At 40.0% G+C, this 25,807-nt stretch overlaps 1 protein-coding gene across 1 annotated transcript; it reads right to left on the bottom strand.

The window, feature by feature from the left end:
- Positions 1 to 7,742: 7,742 nt before the first annotated feature.
- Positions 7,743 to 8,666, bottom strand: LOC308630951 (UDP-glucuronosyltransferase 1A8-like; the record flags this gene model as incomplete). Its single annotated transcript, XM_081261759.1, has 1 exon — positions 7,743 to 8,666. The coding sequence occupies one exon, from the start codon at positions 8,664 to 8,666 to the stop codon at positions 7,743 to 7,745; it is 924 nt and encodes a 307-aa protein (XP_081117885.1).
- Between the last annotated feature and the right edge of the window lie 17,141 nt (positions 8,667 to 25,807).

Here is a 25,807-nt window from a genome sequence, read left to right as displayed (position 1 = left end):
GACTGGAGTCAGATGATATCTCACTCTGTTTTGATTTACATTTCTCTAATTGCTAGAGATGATGAAAATTTTTCATGTATGTGTTGATTGCATGTCCTCTTCTGAGATGTGTCTGTTCAGGTCCTTGGCCCATTTGCTGATTGGGTTATTTGGTTTTGGGGTGTTTTGTTTTGTTTTGTTTTTTGGTGCTTAGCTTTTTGAGTTCTTTATATACCCTAGAGATTAGTGATTTATCTCATGTGTGATGGGTAAGAATTTGCTCACAGGGTGTAGGCTCTCTGTTCACCTCACAGATTGTTTCTTTTGCTGGGAAGAAACTTTTTAGCTTGATTTCATCCCATTTATTGATTCTTGGTTTTAATTCTTGCACTATAGGGATCTTATTAAGATAGTTGGAGCCTAATTCCACATGATGAAGATTAGGGCCAACTTTTTCTTCTATTTGATACAGAGTCTCTGGTTTAATTCCTAGGTCCTTGATCCACTTTGAGTTGAGTTTTGTACATCGTGAGAGATACGGGTTTAATTTCATTTTGTCACATATAGATTTCCAGTTTTCCCAGTACCATTTGTTGAAGAGGCTACCTTTTGTCCAATGCATGTTCTTGGCAACTTTGTCTAATATAAGATAATTATAGTTTTGTGGGGTAGTCTCTGAGTCCTCTATTCTGTACCATTGGTCTACCAGTCTGGTTTGGTGTGAATACCATGATGTTTTTGTTACTATGGTTCTGTAATATAGTTAAAAGTCTGGTAGAGTGATGACACCTGCTTCACTCTTCCTGCTAAGGATTGCTTTAGCTATTCTGGGTCTCTTATTTTTCCAGATAACTTTCATGATTGCTTTCTCCACAATTTATTTCAGGAAACACAGAAAGAGGCAGTACTTTCAAATTCATTCTATGAGGCCAATATTACCCTGATCCCAAAACCAGGCAAAGATACATCAAAGAAAGAAAACTCCAGACTAATATCTCTTATAAAAATAGATGCAAAAATTCTCAGTAAAATTCTGGCAAATTGAAAACAATAACATATCAAAAAGATTGTGCACCATGATCAAGTGGGATTCACCCCAGGGATGCAAGGTTGGTTCTACATACAAAAATCAATAAATGTAATTCATCACTTCAATAGACTCAAAGATAAGAATCATATGATCTTCTCAATAGATGCAGAAAACGCATTTGACAAAATATAGCACCCTTTCATGTTCAAAACACTAGAAAAACTAGGGATAAGAGGAACATATCACAACATCATAAAGGCAATCTACGCTAAGCCTCGGGCCAGCATCATCCTAAATGAAGAAAAATTAAAGGCATTCCCTCTAAAGACTGGAACAAGACAGGGATGCCCTCTTTCACCACTTCTATTCAACACAGTTCTTGAAATGCTGGCTAGAGCAATTAGACAGATGAAAGAAATTAAAGAGATATGTATAGAAAAAGAAGAACTTAAATTAGCACTATTTGCTGACAATATGATTCTATACCTAGAAGACCCAAAAAAACTCCACCAGAAAACTTCTAAAACTAGTAAATGAATTCAGCAAAGTATCAGGATATAAAATCAACACCCATCAATCAAAGGCATTTCTGTATATCAGTGACAAATCCTCAGAAAGGAAAATGAAGAAAACGACCCCATTTACAATAACTTCAAAAAATTGAGATACCTGGGATTCAACTTAACGAAAGACGTAAGAGATCTATACAACGAAAACTACAGAACCCTAAAGAGAGAAATCAAAGAAGACCTTAGAAGATGGAAAGATCTACCTTGCTCTTGGGTAGGCAGAATTATATTATCAAAATGACCATACTACCAAAAGCACAATACAGATTTAATGCAATTCTGATCAAAATCCCAATGGTATTTCACTGTCATTAATTTTTTTAAAAAATCAATTAAAAAACAACTGAATGTATGTGGATTTACATCAGGATTCTCAATAGTATCCTGTTTGTGTGCAAGAGACAATTTATTTGTGCTCTGGAAATTAGAGTGTATGCAAGAACTATTGATGTTGCTGTGCAATAATGATATTTTAATAATATATTTCAGTTTTTTCTACTACATGAGTTTTAGGTTGTCGTGAATTTCCTTTACAAAAATGTCAGTCTAAGTGGTTTTTAAAGAAAGAAGAAAAGCATACAAATGAATTATCAGAGAAAATAATATATTGCAAAAATATTGAAAATTATTTTACTTAAGGATAGATATAAGAGAGTTCAACACAATAGAGTCTCTCCTTTGTGTATGTTTGAAAACTTCGGTAAAAAGTTGAAAAATATTATCTCACAAGAAGCTAGGGATTTACACATGAATAGCTATATTTAAAACTGGATTTGGGGAATAGAGCCAGAATATGAGAGAAATCAGGGAAGCACAAACCTTTTATGATGGTGTAACTATATCCCAGCCCCAGTTCACCAGAGCTAAAAGTGCCCTGAAAGTATAGAGAAGGACCCCAGTCATCAATTCTAATGAAACTCACCAATAAATGCAAAAGACTAGAAGTGATTATTTTTCCCATTAAAACTACTTTAGTTCTCCTGAATGATGATCTATGAGCTCTCAAGTGTTCAGTCACACCAATGCAATTCCTCTGAAGAGACTCTTGGATTTTGGGTTATAAGATGCCATCGTTAAAATTCCCTCCGTGGCACTTGAACGAGGCACACAAACCCATGCCCTTGACACACACACAAACATAGGTACACAATCACACATTCAATCACCAATGCTCCTTTTCACTAGACAGATGCAGTTCAGACCATGACCCCTCTCCTCCAGCAATACAAACACTGAATGCTTTCCTGAGAGACACCTACTCCTCTGAAACAAGGATGCAGAAACACACACATTTCATAGCTCTTTGGATGAAAGTTTACACTTGTACATGTGCTGTACCCAGGATCTTAATCAAAGGGCCCTCTGAAAATTTTGCTTTATGTTATATTCATAAATGATACATGAATACATAATCTTCCAATATGTGAAAACTCGTGCACACACACACACATCTTCTATGCACATATAAAACCAAATATTTTATTTACTCTTTAAAACTATAAGTGTATTGTATAAACCAAGCATATTAAAAACTCTGTGAAGTTCCATATGTTCCATACTTTATAGACATTTCTATTTGATGGTGATATAAAATCCTATGCAGCTCTGTATCTCTAAGCCACTCTGGTGGCACCATGGGCCATGTCAATCTCAGTGTTCATTCAGGAAATCTAGGGTGGAGGGCAGGGCATGCATAGGGCCTGGGTGTTGCTTGGCACTGTACTGATCTAGGACAAAGGGGAGAGAGCTTTTAAATGGATCAGCTTTTTATGGTCCTGCCACATGCATCTCCTTGCTTGGTCTTAGCAAGAACAGGAAACCATGCCTGGCTTTGACTCACCTACAACTGTCGCCTCCCAGCCATTTACAAGGAGCATTATATTGTGTTTCTACAAGCTGGTCAAAGAAAATCTTAAAAAAAAAAAAACCCTGCCAAATGCAGAAAGCTGTGTATGGTTTTCACACCCCTAACACTGTAGTCTCCCAGCCTTTAGAATGAGAAATCTTTCACTATCCCACCAGTTGGCTGAAAGGATACTCTTACTAAATACCTGTGAATATATAAGAGAATGGAACTGTTACAAACTCTACTGAACATGCAACAGATGAAACACCCATAGTCCATCCCTAATAAAATCATATACTGAGATAACACAGCCTGCTCCACTATAATCTAGTTACGGTACATTTGCCAACACTATTACTTTTGTATTCATCAAGACTTTCAGTTGCAAAGAATTGAATCCCACTTTAAACTGCTTAAATCACAGTATTTTGCAGTAATAGAGTTCAATAATATACATGTTATTACACAGATAATGAATATTGGAACTGAAAAAGAAAAAATAGGAATAAGCTGTATATAAACTTGCAAAAATTGTTCTTTAGAAAATGCTCGGACTAACCCCCAAAAACCTAAAATCAGCATACTACATTGACACATCCACATCAATGTTTATAGCAGCATAATTCACAAAAGTAGACTGTGGAACCAACCTAGATGCCCTTCAATGGATGAATGGATTTTTTTAAAAATGTGGCATTTATACACAATGGAATATTACTCAGCACTAAAAAATAGCAAGATCATGGCATTTGCAGGGAAATGGGGGGCATTAGAGCAAATTTTGCTAAGTGAAGTTAGCCAGTCTCTAAAAAACAAATGCCAAATGTCTTCTCTGATATAAGGGGGGTGACTCAAAATGGGGTAGGAAGGAAGAGCATGAGAAAAAGATTACCACTAAATAGGGAAGAGATGTGGGAGGGAAAGGGAGAGAGAAGGGGAATTGCACGGAAGATGGAAGGAGACCCTCATCGTTATACAGAATACATGTATGACGATGTGAGGGGGAAAAAAAAGAAGTGTGTCACATTAGATTGGGAGGAGAGAAGTGATGGGAGGGGAGGGGAGGGGGTGGGGGGAAAGGAAGGACAGCAGAATAAAATAGACGTTATTATTGCTGTGGGTATATAGGAGATTGCATGACCAATGTGATTCTGCAACCTGTACACTCAGAAAAATGAGAAATTATACCCCATCTGATTCAAATGTATGATATGTCAAGATCATTGTACTGTCATGTGTAACTAATTAAAACAAATTTAAAAAATAAATAAAGTTCAGAAAATGAAAATTGCCCTTTGCACAAAAAAATGTCTAAAAATAAATTTTAAGAAAAAAAGATGTTATATAAATTAAGTACAGGATGGACATTTAAAAAGACATATGTATAAGTAAAAAGAAATACATATTCTTGGGGAGAAAAAGCAAAAATAAACTTTCCAATCTTTCTCACATGAATGAAAATATTTAATGTAATATTCACAGAAACCTCATAATTACTTTTATTTTTCAGACCTCAACAAAATAACTTTAAATTTTATGAAAAAGAACACGTTATGAGAATCACAAAATAATTTGGAAATATAAATAGTGACTATAGGACTTGCCCTCCCAAGTATTCAAAAGCTTCTTAATCAAAACACAGTACTGCAGCATAAACGGAAAAATAAGGCAGTAGTATAAAACAGTTCTGAAGCACACACCAGCACATAGAAAATTACAATGATATGTATACAGTGTAATTAAAGTGACAGATAATGGAACTAGTATTAAAGTGAAATGGAACCACTATTTGACCCAGCTATTCCCCTTCTTGGACTATTCCCTGAAGACCTTAAAAGAGCATACTATAGGGATACTGCTACATCGATGTTCATAGCAGCACAATTCACAATAGCTAGACTGTGGAACCAACCTAGATGCCCTTCAATAGATGAATGGATAAAAAAATGTGGCATTTATACACAATGGAGTATTACTCAGCACTAAAAAATGACAAAATCATGGCATTTGCAGAGAAATGGATGGCACTAGAGCAGATTATGCTAAGTGAAGCTAGCCAATCCCTAAAAAACAAATGCCAAATGTCTTCCTTGATATAAGGAGAGCAACTAAGAACAGAGCAGGGAGGAAGAGCATGAGAAGAAGATTAACATTAAACAGGGATGAGAGGTGGGAGGGAAAGGGAGAGAGAAGGGAAATTGCATGGAAATGCAGGGAGACCCTCATCATTATACAAAATTACATATAAGAGGAAGTGAGGGGAAAGGGAAAAAACAAGGGAGAGAAATGAATTACAGTAGATGGAGTAGAGAGAGAAGATGGGAGGGGAGGGGAGGGGAGGAGGGATAGTAGAGGATAGGAAGGGCAGCAGAATACAACAGACACTAGTATGGCAATATGTAAATCAATGCAAGTGTAACTGATGTGATTCTGCAATCTGTATAAGGGGTAAAAATGGGAGTTCATAACCCACTTGAATCAAATTTTTGAAATATGATATGTCAAGAGCTATGTAATGTTTTGAACAACTAATAATAAAAAAAAATCCTAAGGGAAAAAATAATAAAGTGAGTTCTGAAAGTAGACTATTATTTAAGAAAATAAAAAATGCTTTTAACACTGGAGAACAAAAAAACAACAAAACATAATCTGTCCATGAATCAGATTTGGAAAAACCTAAAAGGTTGAAGTAGAGAAAATTATAAGAAAGAGTTAACCAATTGGAAATGTTGACAAGATAAACAGTAGATTCAGGAAAAATACTCACTGCACATATGAAAGAGCTGTGCTATGTTCCTAATTTCACAGGGCCCCATTATTGCCACATAAATACACACACACACACACACACACACACACACACACACACACACACACTTCAGTGCAATGGATGAAGAATGGAATTAGGATCAAAAGAAGTTGGGACACAGGACTATCCTTGGAGAAAACTAATACAATTAGATGTTTCGACAGTGTACTTAAAGGTCTTTTTGCAAAAAGAAAATAGCAACACTGGAAGAGTTGAAAAAAATAAAATGATGTGCAAAAATGTTTCTACATCTCAGACTGCGAAAGACACAAACAAATTGGGATCCTGAACTCTTAGAGAAAACCTTTACTAGTTTGCCTTCCCAAATTAAAAATCCTACATGACAAAACATGAACAGCTCCAAAAAATTTATTCATACCACATACTAAAAAGCTGGATTAATATCCAAATAGAGAATTAAAGAAACTAGTTCTAAAAAGACAGATAGCCATATTAAAAATGGCTAACAAATGTGAATAGTAGAATCCCATGAAATGCAAATGCCCACATACTATGGAAACAGAAAGCAAAACTATAGCTTGATTTCTGTCCAGAAAATTCACAAAACTTAAAATTTATAACATCTGGAGCTTAGAAGGTATGTAAAAGCTACAGCTCCCATACACTGTTGATCAAAGAGGAGGGGTTGCTCAAGACTCTGAAGGTTAGTTAAGCATAACATGAGCACAGCAACTAACCAACAGCTCTACCCCTAGGACGCTCCTTGGATACAAAGAAAACAGCAAAACTAGGGAAACACAAGAGTGGAAAAAGAATACTTCAGAATGGTTACTGCAGTCTTCTTCAAAGAGGCAAAAAGCAGAAAAAACCTTTAAATATCTATCACCATTGGTGGGTTCAAAAGAAAAAGGTCCTTAAAGCTTTCAATGTAATTACTAAATGAACAAGTTAACTTTGTAAGTAATGAATGGAGAACATGACTACAATACATTGCCAAGTGAAAATGCAAGGTAAAGAACTCATGTACAAAAAAAAATTAAATTAAAAGAAAGAACAGATGTACACTATATTATTAGATATTATTTAATAAATAGGTGTAAAATTTGCATAGATATATGCATACATATACAATAACTTCAATAAAAAGAAAACATGCATACAAAACTGCTAAGAATACTTGCCTGTAGGATTGGCAAAAAATATAATAATAAAATGGTTCACATCCTAATATGTTTCTCAGGGTTTTTCTGAAGCAGTAATAGAAAGAGAGCATAAAAATGACATGAATTGGGGCCTGGGGATACAGCTCAGTTGGTAGAGTGCTTGCCGAACATACACAAGGCACTGAGTTCAATCCCCAGCAACACCAAAAACAAACAAGCAAACAGATTAAAAAAAAATGACATAAATTCCATCACTGATATGCACATAAATATCAATGAGGCCAGCTTTATAGAATTTGCTAACCCACACTTAATGAACAGGCACCAAACAATTGTTAACCCAGGAAGAAATGCCAGACACGATGGATATTAAAGGAATCACAGCTCAGTAAGGGTTCTTTCTTAATGCCCAAAGCCAGGTTTTCCGCAGTGTGCTAAAGGAGACACAACATACCTTGGGTAGTGGCTTCCTCTGGTGGCAGTTGATTCCACCAATGAAGATCATGTTGGGCATCACAGGTCTGGGATACTCCAAAACAAAGTCAGTTCTTAACAACCAAATAGATATTTGGCTGAAGAGATCAACTATTGTGACAGGTGTTCGGAGAATTTCAGAGGCGACTTCCAAGGCAGTTTGGAAAAAATAAGGGCAAAATAAATGCTCTTCCAAGTATATTAGATGATTCCTTACTCTCTCCATGAAACTCAAAGCATCTGAGGACATCAAGAAAACTCTGGGAACATAAGACAGAGGACTGGGGCACTGTGCACCATCTTCAAGGTGATGGCAAAACACTACCCTGGTGAAGACCACGGATGGAAGTGAAAAGTATTTGGCAACAACTAAGCCACACACATCAAAAGGATCCAAAAACACTGCATCAAAAGCGCTCTCCTTTAAGTATTCCACTAGCTTCTTGTCATTAAACAAACTCCTACACCGTGAAAAAGTGATGTCAAAAAATGCTTTGGATGAACCCATTAGAACACTATACATACTTTGTTCTGGAGTTTTCCATTGAGTATCAGCAAAAATCTTGAAATCTCTGTCCAAGTCCTCCAGAGTGTAAGAAGTTGAATACGTCTTCACCGTAAAATTCAGTGACTGTCCCAGTTGCCAACTCACCTCTGGCATGACAGCAACCACCTCATTTCCTCTGTGGACGAGTTTCTCCACAACTGACCGCATGGTAAACCAGTGACTGCCATCCATGGGCACCACCAGCAGCTTGCCTGCCTGGGCAGAGCCAGATGCCAGCAGCAAACTCACACACAGAGGAAGGACGGCAGGCAAAAGAGCAGAAGCCATGTGATAGCTGAGCCCCCAACAATCCAGCTGCTTGGACACAAAGCTCAAGGGATACAGTAGGCAGAAGAAGTCCAGGTACTTAGATACCAGAACAATTCATGTGGGTGTGCTCATCAATTTGTGAAAATGTATTATGCCCGCTGTCAATCATTTACTCAGAGGAGCCTTGATTAATGAATAATATCTGCTGACCTACGTGACTTATGTGTTCTCCAGGTTTAGAATAGCTTATAATCTTTGCCTCCTAGAAACATATGCCCTGTATCACAATGTGACTTTAATAACAGAAAAACTAGGCAATAGATTGGGACTTTGTCATCTGGAAGGATTAAAAGGCAAACCTCAATAAACATTACATTTTAGAATTTGTTCAAAGTAAAACCCAGACTTTCTCTTCATAGCACCAGAGACTCTTTGCTCAGAATGAAATGGGAGATCCAGCTTCAAAGGAACTCCTGGAAGGGCCTCAGTCCTGACCTGCTCCCGGCCAGTGAATGTGGTTCACCACTGAATGTGCCATGGACTCACACTGCTGCTGTCTCTTCAACTTTCAACAGGAGTCATGCTCCATTCCCAAACCCTCTGAGGCCTCTGAAATGCCACAACAGGATTGAGAGCCCGCTACATTTGACCCCATGTGGCCACCATCTATAGGAACTCGCTTTCTCTTGACTCCTCCAGAGCAGCAGGTCACCACCTAGTCAATGCTTGCCTCAGCATTATGGAGAAGGCCTCTGACTTCCCATATGATTTCATGTCCCAACCAGAGACTTAGAGATCTGTTGTGGATCCAGGACCCATGAGCCCTCCCTGAGGGATGTAAGTGCCTCTCTCCCACACTCTAGTGAGCATTCTTTGTGGACACAGGACACACAGTCTCCATGTTCTCACCCTCCTTCCACAGGACCCACACTGTGTCCAGCCAGAGAAAAGTACACAGCAACAGTTTGTTCCACTGGACTCAGCTACATTAGGCCATTTTACATACCTTCACAGGTGAGCACAGTGGCATTTCTCCAATAATACCACAGGGAGAGTCAAGAGAGCGATTCCACAGCCAAACTAGGGGCATCACCCTTGTTAGGAACACACTGCTTTGGCAACTGTCATGTTACATCATTGTCTTTAGAGACTCAGAAGGAGGAGAGTGACAACAGCAATACGTGTGATCTGGAGTCTCAGAATCCACCTCCACACAGAAAGCTCAGTGAACAATCATCCTCAGACCAGGACATCTTTTGACACTCCAACACTTGGGCATAAGCCTGAGGCCACCCAACCAGTCTGCAGAACTGAGTCACACTTGGCTTGGAAGGGGAGGAAGAAGGTCTCACTCTGACAACGCCAACCCTCCTCCTTCCCCAGACATCCACACCACCACACAGGATGCTCTCCCTGGAGCATGGCTCCACAGAAGGAAAGGAGACCTGCGGCCATCACCCAGCACCCTAGCATTCCATGATCCCTCCAGGACCCCACTCCACTATCACCTCAAAGGCAACCCTGGTGGAAATGGCAGTGAGGAGGCGGTGATCACGATGACCAGCGTGTGCACCTTGCTGGACCTTCAGTGTTGCTGTCAGCTAAGATGCTTCAACACAGAGACAGGCGAACCTCAGACCAGCAGAGCTGGTTGCCATAAAAAGCCCAATGGGAAGTTCAACCTAGCTTTGGTCCTAGATGGTTCCTTTCCTGCCCAGCTCAAAGTTCATCACATTCACCTCACCAACACAGGGATGGTCCCACTTTCTGGATTCCAAATTGTCAAAGGGATTACGATGCCTTCAATTAGAAAGTCAAACAGTATCCCTAATCAGCAAAAAATCAGGGCCAATGACAGACCTCTCATAGAGAGATTCCCATCTCTGTGCATTTAAGACAAGTGTGGAGTTAGGCCTGCTACACCTCCAATACATCCAGCCACAAGGTACCCAAGGCTCCCCTCTGAAACAGAAGCATTCCTGAATTGTGCATGAGCATAGCCTCAGGCCATACCTTTCCTAAGAAAGGACTCTGAATAACCTCAGAACCCAGCCTGCACCCTCTGCCCAATAACAGACCCCAAAGACTAGAATGGCCACCCAGGTTATATATCATATAATCATCCTCTCCAGAAGCCACTGCAGTACTCAGCCAGGAGCCCCACTTGGTAGCACAGTCCAGATAATTGCTTCAAGAGAGAGTGGAGCTCAGCAACTACCACCCCTGGTGTCAGAACAAAGGCATGTGGCTCACATGACTGAAGAGTGATCAACAGGCCTGCCCACCTATTGTGGTAACTAGCTCATCCTCTAGAGTCACAGTGTAGGGAGCCAGATTAACATGACCACAGCCATCTTCATTCATAACCTGGCCTGATGAATAAACCTATCCAGTCCCTGCACAGTTACACTGCATACCACAGAAAAACAAAACCACTATGTTGTCACTGGAGTGGGTCATGCAACACCATAACATTGCCAGAGCCAGGAACGTGCCTGGCATCTTTCATTCTAGATCAATAAAACTTAATGCATTCTTGCTTGGGTGAAGGCCACCTTGCTTGTGACCACTACTATATAAGTCCACTCCCTGGGAATGAAGTTGCAGGGATCTACTGGTCTACTGCTTCCCTTGACCAAGAATTTGTTCAAAATTCCCCATTATTCTCAAAGCTTCAATTCTAATTTTCTATGAAACTTGTTGGTCTCTTGACATCTTCTGCTTATGGCTGAGATTTCTTTTCTTTTCTTTTTTTAAGAATTTTTTTAAAAATACTTAGTTATAGTTGGACACAATACATTTTTTATTTTTTATTTTTATGTGGTGCTGAGGATCAAACTAAGAGCTGCTGAGAGCCATAGACAAGTAAGAATGATGCATGGCATTTTTGGTTGAAAGGTGACCCTGCTCAGGGATTAGGGTGGCTCCAGATTTAGGGTAGATCCTGCTGGATTAGGATGGCTCCTGGTTTAGGGTGGATCCTGCTGGATTAGGGTGGCTCCAGGTTTAGGGTGGATCCTGCTGGGAATAGGGCATATCCTGCTGCCTCAGGCATCCACTCCCTGAGTTCCCATGGAGTTCTCAAGGGGTTCTGAGAGTATTGGTATGCAGAGCCTGGGGGAGGGAGAGTATTTTTCCCAGAACGTGCATGTAGAGTGCCCGTGAGAGTTCAGGAATAAAGAGTTGCTGTTTGAATCTACAAGGCTTTCTGGTGGCGGTTATTTTGTGCCCAGCCAGACTGCAGCAAAAAGCCACAGCCTCAACCCCATGGCTGATAGTTCTTTATGTAGGATAACCCTAGAACACCCAGGATAAACTAATAAGTAAATGAAGAGCTATGCCTCAAGAGAACCAGTGGATGTCAAAGCAGGCAGTTGTACCCTGAAATGCATACACACAAATGGGAAATAAAAAATATTTAAGTAAATGAATCATGATAACTCCCAAAAAACTAATAAAGTTGCAATCATTGATACTAAGGAAATGAAACACTAGATCATGGCTGAAAAAGAATTCAGAATAATGTTCAGAAAAGTCAGCGAATTACAAAGTCACATGGGTAGAATTTTTTGGAAAATTTGGGAAACACAAAAATAAAATAAGAAGTAGCAAAAATTTAACATTTAAAAAAACAGAATTCCAACAATATGTCCAACACAATGAAAACTAAGTGAAAGTTGAGGTAGCTATAAGTTTATCAAGCAAAATTGACTTTAAGCGAATAATTGTACAGGAGACTCGAGATGGCAGAACAGTGAGGCCAGCACTACTTTGCTCCTTGACAGAAGTGCAATTAACAGATACCTCTCTGCATGGAGGAATTAGAGGTCTTCTATGATGCCAGACTCTTGATATCACCATTATTGTTAGAGAGATTTGACACCATGTTCCCAAACAAAATCCCACTATCATCAATGTTTCCTTCTCACAAAATCGATGCTGTTAAGACTATGACACCTATTCTTCAGCAATACAAATACTGAATGCTTTCCCAAGGGACATCTGCCAATTTCAAACACACTCCATAGGTCTATGGATGAAAATTTTTACAGTTATACCGGTGCTATACCCAGGCTCTTAACCAAAGGGCTCTCTGTGATCTTAATTCTTCTTTGAGAACTGTGCTTACTATACATTTATATTTATAAATGTATATAGTCACCCAATCTATTAAAGTTTGAATCCATATATGTCCTTTAATACATATATAAAATCAAATATTTTATTTTTAAGAAATGAATGTTATAAAAAAACCAAACATATTTGAAACTCTATATGGTTCCATGTTTTATAGGCATTCCTAAATGATGGTGACAGAAAATCATATACAGATTCTGACTTCCTAAAACCCTCTAGGTGAGCCACCCTGACCTTGCTGTGGGTTCAGGAAAGTGCAGGGCCCCACCCCAGGGCAGAGGGCAAGAGCACAGGCAGTGCCTCCTGGTGACTGGCACAGTGCTGATAGAGGGTGAAAGGGAGAAAAGCCTGTTGAATGACTCCACTTGTTAAGATCCTGCAACATGTATCTCCTTGCTTGGTCTTCCCGAGAGCAGAAAGATATACCTAGCTTTAACATGCCTGAAGGCACAGTCCCCCAGGCTTTTAGAATGAGCATTAGGTCATGATTCCACAGGTGAAGAGAAGAACCTCTCCAACACCTGCCAGCCTGGGAGAGAATAGGGTTATGCCTCAAAGTATACTGAACAGGCCAGAAGACAGAACTACAGATAAAAAGGCACAGTCCATCCCTAAGATGCTGAGATAATGTATGAATTGTTCCTCACGAACTTAGCCACCATGCATTTTCCAAGAACATTAGTTTTGTATTTGTCAAGATTACTTCAGTTGCAAGTGACTGCATACAATTTTAACTTGCCTGGACCACTAATGTACTCATGTGTTTCAGTGAAGCAAAATAAGTGGTGAAAATACCAGCAGGGAGAATGATTTGCAGATGTTGTTCCATACCAAATCAATCTTACAAACTAAGAAAAAATATAGGAATATAGCTAGATATTAAGTAAATGCACAAAACTGCCCTTTAATTACAAATAAACAGTTCAAAATAAATAAAACTAGCACTGTGCACAAATAATAAAATGCCTAGAAATATACTTTAAGAAGGAGATAAAATGCTTATGCAAACAAAATGATTTTTTTTTTTTACTGATGGACATGCCTGTCGTCCTTCATTCTAGCTCAATAAAACCTAATGCTCAAGGGATACAGTAGGCAGAAGAAGTCCAGGTACTTAGATACCAGAACAATTCATGTGGGTGTGCTCATCAATTTGTGAAAATGTATTATGCCCGCTGTCAATCATTTACTCAGAGGAGCCTTGATTAATGAATAATATCTGCTGACCTACGTGACTTATGTGTTCTCCAGGTTTAGAATAGCTTATAATCTTTGCCTCCTAGAAACATATGCCCTGTATCACAATGTGACTTTAATAACAGAAAAACTAGGCAATAGATTGGGACTTTGTCATCTGGAAGGATTAAAAGGCAAACCTCAATAAACATTACATTTTAGAATTTGTTCAAAGTAAAACCCAGACTTTCTCTTCATAGCACCAGAGACTCTTTGCTCAGAATGAAATGGGAGATCCAGCTTCAAAGGAACTCCTGGAAGGGCCTCAGTCCTGACCTGCTCCCAGCCAGTGAATGTGGTTCACCACTGAATGTGCCATGGACTCACACTGCTGCTGTCTCTTCTACTTTCAACAGGAGTCATGCTCCATTCCCAAACCCTCTGAGGCCTCTGAAATGCCACAACAGGATTGAGAGCCCGCTACATTTGACCCTATGTGGCCACCATCTATAGGAACTCGCTTTCTCTTGACTCCTCCAGAGCAGCAGGTCATCACCTAGTCAATGCTTGCCTCAGCATTATGGAGAAGGCCTCTGACTTCCCATATGATTTCATGTCCCAACCAGAGACTTAGAGATCTGTTGTGGATCCATGACCCATGAGCCCTCCCTGAGGGATGTAAGTGCCTCTCTCCCACACTCTAGTGAGCATTCTTTGTGGACACAGGATACACAGTCTCCATGTTCTCACCCTCCTTCCACAGGACCCACACTGTGTCCAGCCAGAGAAAAGTACACAGCAACAGTTTGTTCCACTGGACTCAGCTACATTAGGCCATTTTACATACCTTCACAGGTGAGCACAGTGGCATTTCTCCAATAATACCACAGGGAGAGTCAAGAGAGCGATTCCACAGCCAAACTAGGGGCATCACCCTTGTTAGGAACACACTGCTTTGGCAACTGTCATGTTACATCATTGTCTTTAGAGACTCAGAAGGAGGAGAGTGACAACAGCAATACGTGTGATCTGGAGTCTCAGAATCCACCTCCACACAGAAAGCTCAGTGAACAATCATCCTCAGACCAGGACATCTTTTGACACTCCAACACTTGGGCATAAGCCTGAGGCCACCCAACCAGTCTGCAGAACTGAGTCACACTTGGCTTGGAAGGGGAGGAAGAAGGTCTCACTCTGACAACGCCAACCCTCCTCCTTCCCCAGACATCCACACCACCACACAGGATGCTCTCCCTGGAGCATGGCTCCACAGAAGGAAAGGAGACCTGCGGCCATCACCCAGCACCCTAGCATTCCATGATCCCTCCAGGACCCCACTCCACTATCACCTCAAAGGCAACCCTGGTGGAAATGGCAGTGAGGAGGCGGTGATCACGATGACCAGCGTGTGCACCTTGCTGGACCTTCAGTGTTGCTGTCAGCTAAGATGCTTCAACACAGAGACAGGCGAACCTCAGACCAGCAGAGCTGGTTGCCATAAAAAGCCCAATGGGAAGTTCAACCTAGCTTTGGTCCTAGATGGTTCCTTTCCTGCCCAGCTCAAAGTTCATCACATTCACCTCACCAACACAGGGATGGTCCCACTTTCTGGATTCCAAATTGTCAAAGGGATTACGATGCCTTCAATTAGAAAGTCAAACAGTATCCCTAATCAGCAAAAAATCAGGGCCAATGACAGACCTCTCATAGAGAGATTCCCATCTCTGTGCATTTAAGACAAGTGTGGAGTTAGGCCTGCTACACCTCCAATACATCCAGCCACAAGGTACCCAAGGCTCCCCTCTGAAACAGAAGCATTCCTGAATTGTGCATGAGCATAGCCTCAGGCCATACCTTTCCTAAGAAAGGACTCTGAATAACCTCAGAACCCAGTCTGCACCCTCTGCTGAATAACAGACCCCAAAGACTAGAATGGCCACCCAGGTTATATATCATATAATCATCCTCTCCAGAAGCCACTGCAGTACTCAGCCAGGAGCCCCACTTGGTAGCACAGTCCAGATAATTGCTTCAAGAGAGAGTGGAGCTCAGCAACTACCACCCCTGGTGTCAGAACAAAGGCATGTGGCTCACATGACTGAAGAGTGATCAACAGGCCTGCCCACCTATTGTGGTAACTAGCTCATCCTCTAGAGTCACAGTGTAGGGAGCCAGATTAACATGACCACAGCCATCTTCATTCATAACCTGGCCTGATGAATAAACCTATCCAGTCCCTGCACAGTTACACTGCATACCACAGAAAAACAAAACCACTATGCTGTCACTGGAGTGGGTCATGCAAGACCATAATGTTGCCAGAGCCAGGAACGTGCCTGGCATCTTTCATTCTAGATCCATAAACCCTAATGCATTCTTGCTTGGGTGAAGGCCACCTTGGTTGTGACCACTATATAAGTCGACTCCCTGGGAATGAAGTTGCAGGGATTTACTGGTCTACTGCTTCCCTTGACCAAGAATTTGTCCACAATTCCCATTATTCCCCAAATCTTCAATTCTGATTTTCTATGAAACTTGTTGGTCTCTTGACGTCTTCTGCTTATGGCTGATATTTCTTTATGTTGGATAATCCTCTAATACCCAGGATAGACTAATAGGTAAATGAAGAACTATGCCTGTATGAGAACCCTATTGAAGTTCAGAACAGGAAGTTAGCTGTACCCTGAAATGCACACATACCAAAGTTAAACCAAAAAAATTTTTTTGAATAAGTGAATCATGAACACTCCCAAGAAAACTAATAGAGTTCAAATTATTGATATTATAGAAATGAAGATCTACAAAATATCTGAAAAAATCAAAATGATTTTTAGAGATGTCAGTGAACTACAAGTTATACGGCTGAAATTTTCATACAGTTTGGAAACACATTAAAATAGCAAAAAGTTGCAAAAGAAAGAAAGTAAATGAAAGAGAACCAGCTAGAATTCCTCAATAGGAATGACACCAAGACTAAAGTAAAAATGCAAAAGGGAGCTTCAGTAGCAAAATTGTTCCAGAAGAAGAATAAGTGATCTGGAAAACTGAACATTGAAATGATCTAATGAGGGGACAAAAAGAAAAGAAGAATGAAGAAATCTTACTGGTCTTGGGACACCATGGAAATCCTATAGATCTTAGGACATCATAAAAATCTTTTTGTTATAGTACTTGCTGAAGGAGAAAAAAAGATTACTGGTCATAAAGCATTGATAAAGAAACATTGGCTGGGGCTAGGTTTGTGGCTCAGAGGTAGAGCACTTGCCTAGCACCACATAAAAATAAATAAATAAAGGTTATGTGTCTAACTACAACTAAGAAAAAAAATATTTTAAAAAAGGAACATTGGCCGGAATCTGCTCCAGTTTGAGGACAGATTATCTACACAGGTACAGGAAAGACCTAACAATATGCTTTATATAGGAGAATCACCTCACTTTTAAGAACACACAGTGATGGAAGTAAGAGGATGCAAAAAGAATTCTACACAATGAAAACTAAGCAAAACCAGGGGTAGCTTTATGTCTATCCCACAAAATTGAATTTAAGTGGATAATTGCAGAGGCTGAAGATGGCAGAATAGAGACACCAGCATTAATTTGCTCCTATAAGGATAGAAACAAAGCAACAGGTATATAATTGTAGAGTTAAATGGCTGTGGGAGAGCACTGGAAATAAACTATTTCAACTTCTAGGATTTCTCTTTCCTTTAATGAAATTATGTATCCATAATGAATTGGAATTTTTCTTTTTTTATTGGTTGTTCACAACATTACAAAGCTCTTGACATATCATATTTCATACATTAGATTGAAGTGGGTTATGAACCCCCAATTTTACCCCAAATGCAGATTGCAGAATCACGTCAGTTACACATCCACAATTTTACATAATGCCCTATTAGTAATTGTTGTATTCTGCTACCTTTCCTATCCCCTACTATCCCCCCTCCCCTCCCCTCCCATCTTCTCTCTCTACCCCATCTACTGTAATTCCTCTCCATGTTTATTTTCCCATTCCCCTCACAACCTCTTATATGTAATTTTGTATAGCAATGAGGGTCTCCCTTCATTTCCATGCAATTTCCCTTTTCTCTCCCTTTCCCTCCCATCTCATGTCTCTGTTTAATGTTACTCTTTTCTTCCTACTCTTCCTCCCTGCTCTGTTCATAGTTGCTCTCATTATATCAAAGAAGACATTTGGTATTTGTTTTTTAGGGATTGGCTAGCTTCACTAAGCATAATCTGCTCTAGTGCCATCCATTTCCCTGCAAATTCTATGATTTTGTCATTTTTTATTGCTGCATAGTACTCCATTGTGTATAGATGCCACATTTTTTTATCCATTCATCTATTGAAGGGCATCTGGGTTGGTTCCACAGTCTAGCTATTGTGAATTGTGCTGCTATGAACATCGATGTGGCAGTATCCCTGTAGCATGCTCTTTTAAGGTCTTCAGGGAATAGTCCGAGAAGGGCGATAGCAGGGTCAAATTGTGGTTCCATTCCCAGCTTTCCCAGGAATCTCCAAACTGCTTTCCAAATTGGCCGCACTAATTTGCAGTCCCACCAGCAATGTACAAGTGTACCCTTTTCTCCACATCCTCGCCAGCACTTGTTGTTGTTTGACTTCATAGTGGCTGCCAATCTTACTGGAGTGAGATGGTATCTTAGGGTGGTTTTGATTTGCATTTCTCTGACTGCTAGAGATGGTGAGCATTTTTTCATGTACTTGTTGATTGATTGTATATCCTCCTCTGAGAAGTGTCTGTTCAGGTCCTTGGCCCATTTGTTGATTGGGTTATTTGTTATCTTATTGTCTAATTTTTTGAGTTCTTTGTATACTCTGGATATTAGGGCTCTATCTGAAGTGTGAGGAGTAAAAATTTGTTCCCAGGATGTAGGCTCCCTATTTACCTCTCTTATTGTTTCTCTTGCTGAGAAAAAACTTTTAAGTTTAATTAAGTCCCATTTGTTGATTCTTGTTATTAACTCTTGTGCTATGGGTGTCCTTTAAGGAATTTGGAGCCCGACCCCACAATATGTAGATCGGAGCCAACTTTTTCTTCTATCAGACACAGAGTTTCTGATTTGATATCAAGCTCCTTGATCCATTTTGAGTTAACTTTTGTGCATGGCGAGAGAAAGGGATTCAGTTTCATTTTGTTGCATATGGATTTCCAGTTTTCCCAACACCATTTGTTGAAGATGCTATCCTTCCTCCATTGCATGCTTTTAGCCCCTTTATCAAATATAAGATAGTTGTAACTTTGTGGATTAGTCTCTGTGTCCTCTATTCTATACCATTGGTCCACCCGCCTGTTTTGGTACCAGTACCATGCTGTTTTTGTCACTATTGCTCTGTGATATAGTTTGAAATCTGGTATCGCTATACCGCCTGATTCACACTTCCTGCTTAAAATTGCTTTTGCTATTCTGGGTCTTTTATTTTTCCATATGAATTTCATGATTGCTTTATCTATTTCTACAAGAAATGCCGTTGGGATTTTGATTGGCATTGCATTAAACCTATAGAGAACTTTTGGTAATATTGCCATTTTGATAATGTTAGTTCTGCCTATCCATGAACAGGGTATATTTTTCCATCTTCTAAGATCTTCTTCTACTTCTCTCTTTAGGGTTCTGTAGTTTTCATTGTATAAATCTTTCACCTCTTTTGTTAGGTTGATTCCCAAGTATTTTATTTTTTTTGAGGATATTGTGAATGGAGTGTTTTTCCTCATTTCCGTTTCAGAAGTTTTGTCGCTGATATACAGAAATGCCTTTGATTTATGCGTGTTGATTTTATATCCTGCCACTTTGCTGAATTCATTTATTAGTTCTAGTAGTTTCTTTGTAGACCCTTTTGGGTCTTCTAGGTATAGAATCATGTCATCTGCAAATAGTGATAATTTAAGTTCTTCTTTTCCAATGTTTATGCCTTTAATTTCTTTCGTCTGTCTAATTGCTCTGGCCAGTGTTTCAAGAACTATATTGAATAGAAGTGGAGATAGAGGGCATCCCTGTCTTGTTCCAGATTTTAGAGGGAATGTCTTCAACTTTTGTCCATTCAGAATGATGCTAGCCTGAGGCTTAGCATAGATAGCTTTTACAACGTCAAGGTAAGTTCCTGTTATCCCTAGTTTTTCTAATGTTTTGAACATAAAGGGATGCTGTACTTTGTCGAATGCTTTCTCTGCATCTATCGAGATGATCATATGGTTCTTATCTTTAAGTCTATTGATGTGGTGAATAACATTTATTGATTTCCATATGTTGAACCATCCTTGCATCCCAGGGATGAATCCTACTTGATCATGGTGCACAATTTTTTTGATGTGTTTTTGTATTCGATTCGCCAGAATTTTATTGAGGATTTTTGCATCTAGGTTCATTAGAGATATTGGTCTGTAGTTTTCTTTCTTTGAGGTGTCTTTGTCTGGTTTCGGAATCAGGGTGATGTTGGCCTCATAGAATGAATTTGGAAGAGCTCCCTCTTTTTCTATTTCCTGAAATAACTTGAAAAGTATTGGTATTAATTCTTCTTTAAAGGTTTTGTAAAACTCCGCTGTATACCCATCCGGTCCTGGGCTTTTCTTGGTTGGTAGTCTTTTGATGGCTTCTTCAATTTCATCCATTGATATTGGTCTGTTCAAATTGTGTGTATCCTCCTGACTCAGTCTGGGCAAATCATATGACTTAAGAAATTTATCGATGTCTTCACTATCTTCTATTTTATTGGAATATAGGTTTTCAAAATAATTTCTAATTGTCTTCTGTATTTCTGTAGCATCTGTTGTGATATTGCCTTTTTCATCCCGTGTGTTAGTAATTTGAGTTCTCTCTCTTCTTCTCTTCGTTAGCATGGCTAAAGGTCTGTCGATCTTATTTATTTTTTTGAAGAACCAACTTTTAGTTTTGTTAATTTTTTCAATAGTTTCTTTTGTTTCAATTTCATTGATTTCCGCTCTCATTTTAATTATTTCTTGCCTTCTGCTACATTTGCTGTTGTTTTGCTCTTCCTTTTCTAGGGCTTTGAGATGAAGTGTGAGCTCATTTATTTGTTGGTTTTTTTCTTTTTTTGAGGAATGACCACCAGGCGATGAATTTTCCTCTTAAAACTGCTTTCATTGTGTCCCATAGATTCTGATATGTTGTGTCTGTATTTTCATTTATCTCTAAGAATTTTTTGATTTCCTCCTTTATGTCTTCTGTAACCCATTGATCATTCAGTAACATATTGTTCATTTTCCATGTGATGTAGGATTTTTCCTTCCTTCTTTTATCATTGATTTCCAGTTTCATTCCATTATGATCAGATAAAATGCATGGTATTATCTCCACCCCTTTATATTTACTGAGGGTTGCCCTATGGCATAATATATGGTCTATTTTTGAGAAGGATCCATGTGCTGCTGAGAAAAAAGTATATCCATTTGATGCTGGTTGATATATTCTATATATGTCAGTTAAGTCTAGGTTATTGATTGTGATATTGAGTTCTATAGTTTCTTTATTCAACTTTTGTTTGGAGGATCTGTCCAATGGTGAGAGAGGTGTGTTGAAGTCACCCATAATTATTGTGTTGTGGTCTATTTGATTCTTGAACTTGAGGAGAATTTGTTTTATGAATGTCGCAGCACCATTATTTGGTGCATAAATATTGATAATTGTTATGTCTTGTTGGTGAATGGTTCCTTTTAACAGTATATAATGACCTTCTTTATCCCTTTTGATTAACTTAGTCTTGAAGTCGATTTTATTCGATATGAGGATGGCCACCCCTGCTTGCTTACGAGGACCGTGTGCGTGGTATATTTTTTCCCATCCTTTCACCTTTAGCCTGTGTATGTCTTTTCCAATCAGATGTGTCTCCTGGAGGCAGCATATTGTTGGATTTGTTTTTTCAATCCATGATACCAGCCTATGTCGCTTTATTGGAGAGTTTAAGCCATTAACATTCAGAGTTACTATTGATATATGGTTTGAACTTCCATCCATGTTTGATTGTTTATCCTTTTTTAAAAAAAATTAGTTTGTTTCTCCATGATTATCTTTCCCCTCGCCCTCTGTCTTTACTGAGGCACTTCCCACTGATGGTTTTGGTTATTGTTTTTCATTTCTTCCTCGTGTAGTGTTTTGCTCAAAATGCTTTGCAATGCTGGTTTTCTGGCTGCAAATTCTTTTAACTTTTGTTTATGATGAAAGATTTTTATTTCGTTGTCATACCTGAAGCTTAATTTTGCTGGATACAGAATTCTTGGTTGGCATCCATTGTCTTTCAGTGTTTGAAATACATTGTTCCATGACCTTCTTGCTTTCAGTGTCTGTGATGAAAAATCCGCTGTTAACCTTATTGGTTTACCCCTGAATGTAATCTGTCTCCTTTCTCTTGTAGCTTTTAATATTTTCTCTTTGTTCTGTATATTGGATATCTTCATAACAATGTGTCTTGGCGTTGGTCTACTGTGATTTTGTGTGCTCGGTGTCCTGTATGCATCTTCAATTTGTATATCTGTTTCCTTTTTTATTTCTGGAAAGTTTTCTGTAATTATTTCATTCAGCAGGTTACTCATTCCCTTGGTTTGAATCTCTGTACCTTCTTCTATCCCGATGACTTGTAAGTTTGGGTTTTTTATGTTATCCCATAACTCTTGGATGTTTTTCTCATGATTTTTTACCAGCCTTTCTGAGTTGGCTAGACTCTTTTCAAGATGATATATTTTGTCTTCATTATCTGACGTTCTGGCTTCTACTTGCTCCACTCTGTTAGTGATACTCTCAATTGAGTTTTTAATTTGGTTTATCATTTCCTTCATTTCTAGAATTATTGTTTGATTATTTTTTATAATCTCTATCTCCTGATAAAGATGCTTAACTTCTTCTTTTATCTGTTTATGTAATTCATTCTCAATGTGTTCTTTCACTGCTTGAATTTGCTGTCTTGTATCCTCTTTAAGGTTCCATTCCATCTGTCTAAGGTGTTCCTTGAGTTCTTTATATGACCATTTTTCTGATGGCTCTAGGTCCTCCTGAATATTTAGGCTGTCCTGCATTGTTTGTACTCCTTTTCTTCCTTGCTTTTTGAAGCTGCTCATGTTACTTCTTGTTCTGTTTGACTGCTGAGTTACTGTTTACTCCTATAAATTTATTAGATGCTTGGGAGGAAAGGTATTAGAAGGGAAGGGAAGAAGTCACTAAAGAGAATGAGAGTAAGGAGGTAGAATTCAAGGAAGGGGGATAAGAAAAATGAAAAGACAAAAGAAGAAAAAAATAGGAAATAAAAAAAATTTTTAAAAAATAATAATAAAAAAAATTAAAATTAAAATTAGAAGAAAAAAAATTTTAAAAAAATTGTAAAAAAAAAATTAAAAAAACAACAAGAAAGAAAAATGAAAATGAAAGAAAAACCCAAATCAAAAAAAAAAAGAGAGAAAAGAAAAAAAGGAAAAAAAAAACTAATAAATGCAGTCCTAGAGTTTGATTAACTTCTCTTCCAGTAGGTGGCGCTGTGCCCACCAGGTCAAGTTTCTCCTGTTAATACGAGGGAACCAATCACTGTGCAGCAGCTCCTCCCAGACTGGGCGAGTCTCCAATCCTGAGTGCCTAGGGCCTCCTCTTGTGTCTAGTCACTTCCCACTTTTCCTCTAGCCAGGCCCCTCTCATCACAATACTGGCTACATGCTAGGTCTGCTGCTCCCGGGACCCCTGTTTTCATGAACGACTGGGCACACTCTTCCAGTTTGCCATTCCCTCAGACCCTAAGTTTGTAGAGCTTGGGGCTGAGAATCCTCAGCAAATTTTACTTGCCCTCCGGTAGCCACTCCCCCGGTAGCTGGTGCAAGAGACCTCAGCAGTCAGCCCTGGTGGGAGCGGTAGTCCCGCGCCGCAGGTCCCGCACCACCTCTGATTCCCTCGGGCTGGCTGTAGCACTCACGGGAGAGCTGGGAGGGGCCCTTACGGGAGAGCTGGGAGGGGCCCTTAAGGTTTCCCCGATGTGTGGAGAGGGAAGGCTAGGGGATTACACACCTGTAGCCGCAGGTTTCAATGAAGTTATCTCCTCCACCGCAGTCTGATGACGTCAGTTCTCTGCCATGGTGGTGTCTCTTGCAAATGGCGACAGTTCGTTTCCCTTTGCCGGGCGACCAATGCAACGGGTGGGTCCTTACTGTCTCTCCCGAGCCCCGTTTCAAACCTGTGGCCACTCTTATGAAGGCTCGGTAGGCATTTACCTCCGTAGGATGAGAAGGGCTGACCAGTTGTTTCAGCCGGATGGATTAATGCTGAGTCACAGCTGTTTGTCTGCGGGAAGCAGTTGAACGGGAGCTTGAATTCAGCCGATCAGGGCTCAGTGTGTGTTCTCGGATCACTTAGATTTTAAATTGTCACTCATCTTATCAGCTGTTTCATTTAACTCGGCAGCTCACTCGCGCGGTGAAGAGTCTGCTCTGTGGTGCTCCGTGGGAGGCGGTGGCGGCGGCAGCGGCCTTCGGGACCCCCGGGGAGGGGGTGCGGGCTGGGGGAGGGGAGGCAGCGCCTCGGGGCCGTGCGGGCCGGGTACCGGACACGCGGGAGAGCGGGCGGGGTGGGGGAAAGAAATTGAGATCTAGATTTAGGGACTGAGCTTGGGAGGAGAGACAGCTGGGGAGAAGCAAAGCGGAAAGGCGGAGAGGAGAAGGAGAAGGGGCCGAGGGAGCCAGGCAGCTGGGGCTGCAGCCTTACTGCTCGTGCTGAAGTCGTGATGGACTCACTCCACCTTGGTTGGAGTCGTGGCGGATACACTCCACCTAGGCCCCCCCTTTCTTGACACGGTGCTGGGTTTTTGTCGACAGATCTCCTTTAATGATCTTTACCTCATCTTTTCAGACGCGGCGGCGCGGAGCACGGAGCGGCTTACTCACTTCCCGCCGCCATCTTCCCCTGAATTGGAATTTTTCCTGCTGTTTCTTCACAATAGATATATTGAGACAAACTACTGTGAAGTGTGTGATTCCACGAGGAATGTATCTTCTTACCTTTGTACAGAACATATTATCAGACAAGATGCTAGGGTCATATATCTCAAATCCTCTTCTATGTTGCCCAATGGTAACTACCTCCTCCTAGCTGCTCCTGTCTCACCATCATTCCCCACCACCAACAAAGCCAGTCAATCTAGTGGGGGAAGGTGCCTGCCTACCCCACCACTGTAGATCCTAACCTGTCATCCTACACCTGGGCTCCAGCACAATCCCAGTAGTTTCTACCCTTCCATCCCAACCCTGGGAACTGAAATATGAACTGGACAGTTATTCCTTCAGGGTAATCCCTGAGGTTCCACTGTGCAGTTTATCAGGCAGACCAGTATAGCTTTGGAAAAGATGTACAAGATTCCCTTTACCACCTCCTTCCTGGGAGAAAAAAACTCAAAATTCATTTGTCAGATCTGTTTCCTTTCCTACTCCTTCAAGCATTGATTAAACATATAAGTTCCTCTCTCTACTAGTAACTGGGCTTTATCTTCCTGGCCAAGATTATGCTCATATTTTAAAAATTTTTAGTTTTTGATGGACCTTTTTAAAATTTATTTATATGTGGTGCTGAGAATCAAACACAGTGCCTCACACATGATAGGTAAGTGCTCTACCACTGAGCCACAACCCCAACCCCAGGCTCATATTTTTTTTTAATTTTCAATTAATCCTTTCATCATGAAGAAAGGGAGAATCTAGAATTATGCCCACAGGCATTTTCTGTTCTTGTTGTTGTTAAGTAAAGCATCACAGATTCTGCTCAGCCCCACTCAGGAGATAGAATTTGATCCTGATGCTCAATGAAGTGTTCTATTATCTCCAGAGACTAGAAACAG

This window comes from Spermophilus citellus (assembly GCF_964194105.1).
Source record: "Spermophilus citellus genome assembly, chromosome: 11".
Classification (NCBI taxonomy): Eukaryota; Metazoa; Chordata; class Mammalia; order Rodentia; family Sciuridae; genus Spermophilus; species Spermophilus citellus.
Note: the sequence above shows the minus strand (reverse complement) of the source record. Positions and strands in the feature narration are given on the sequence as shown.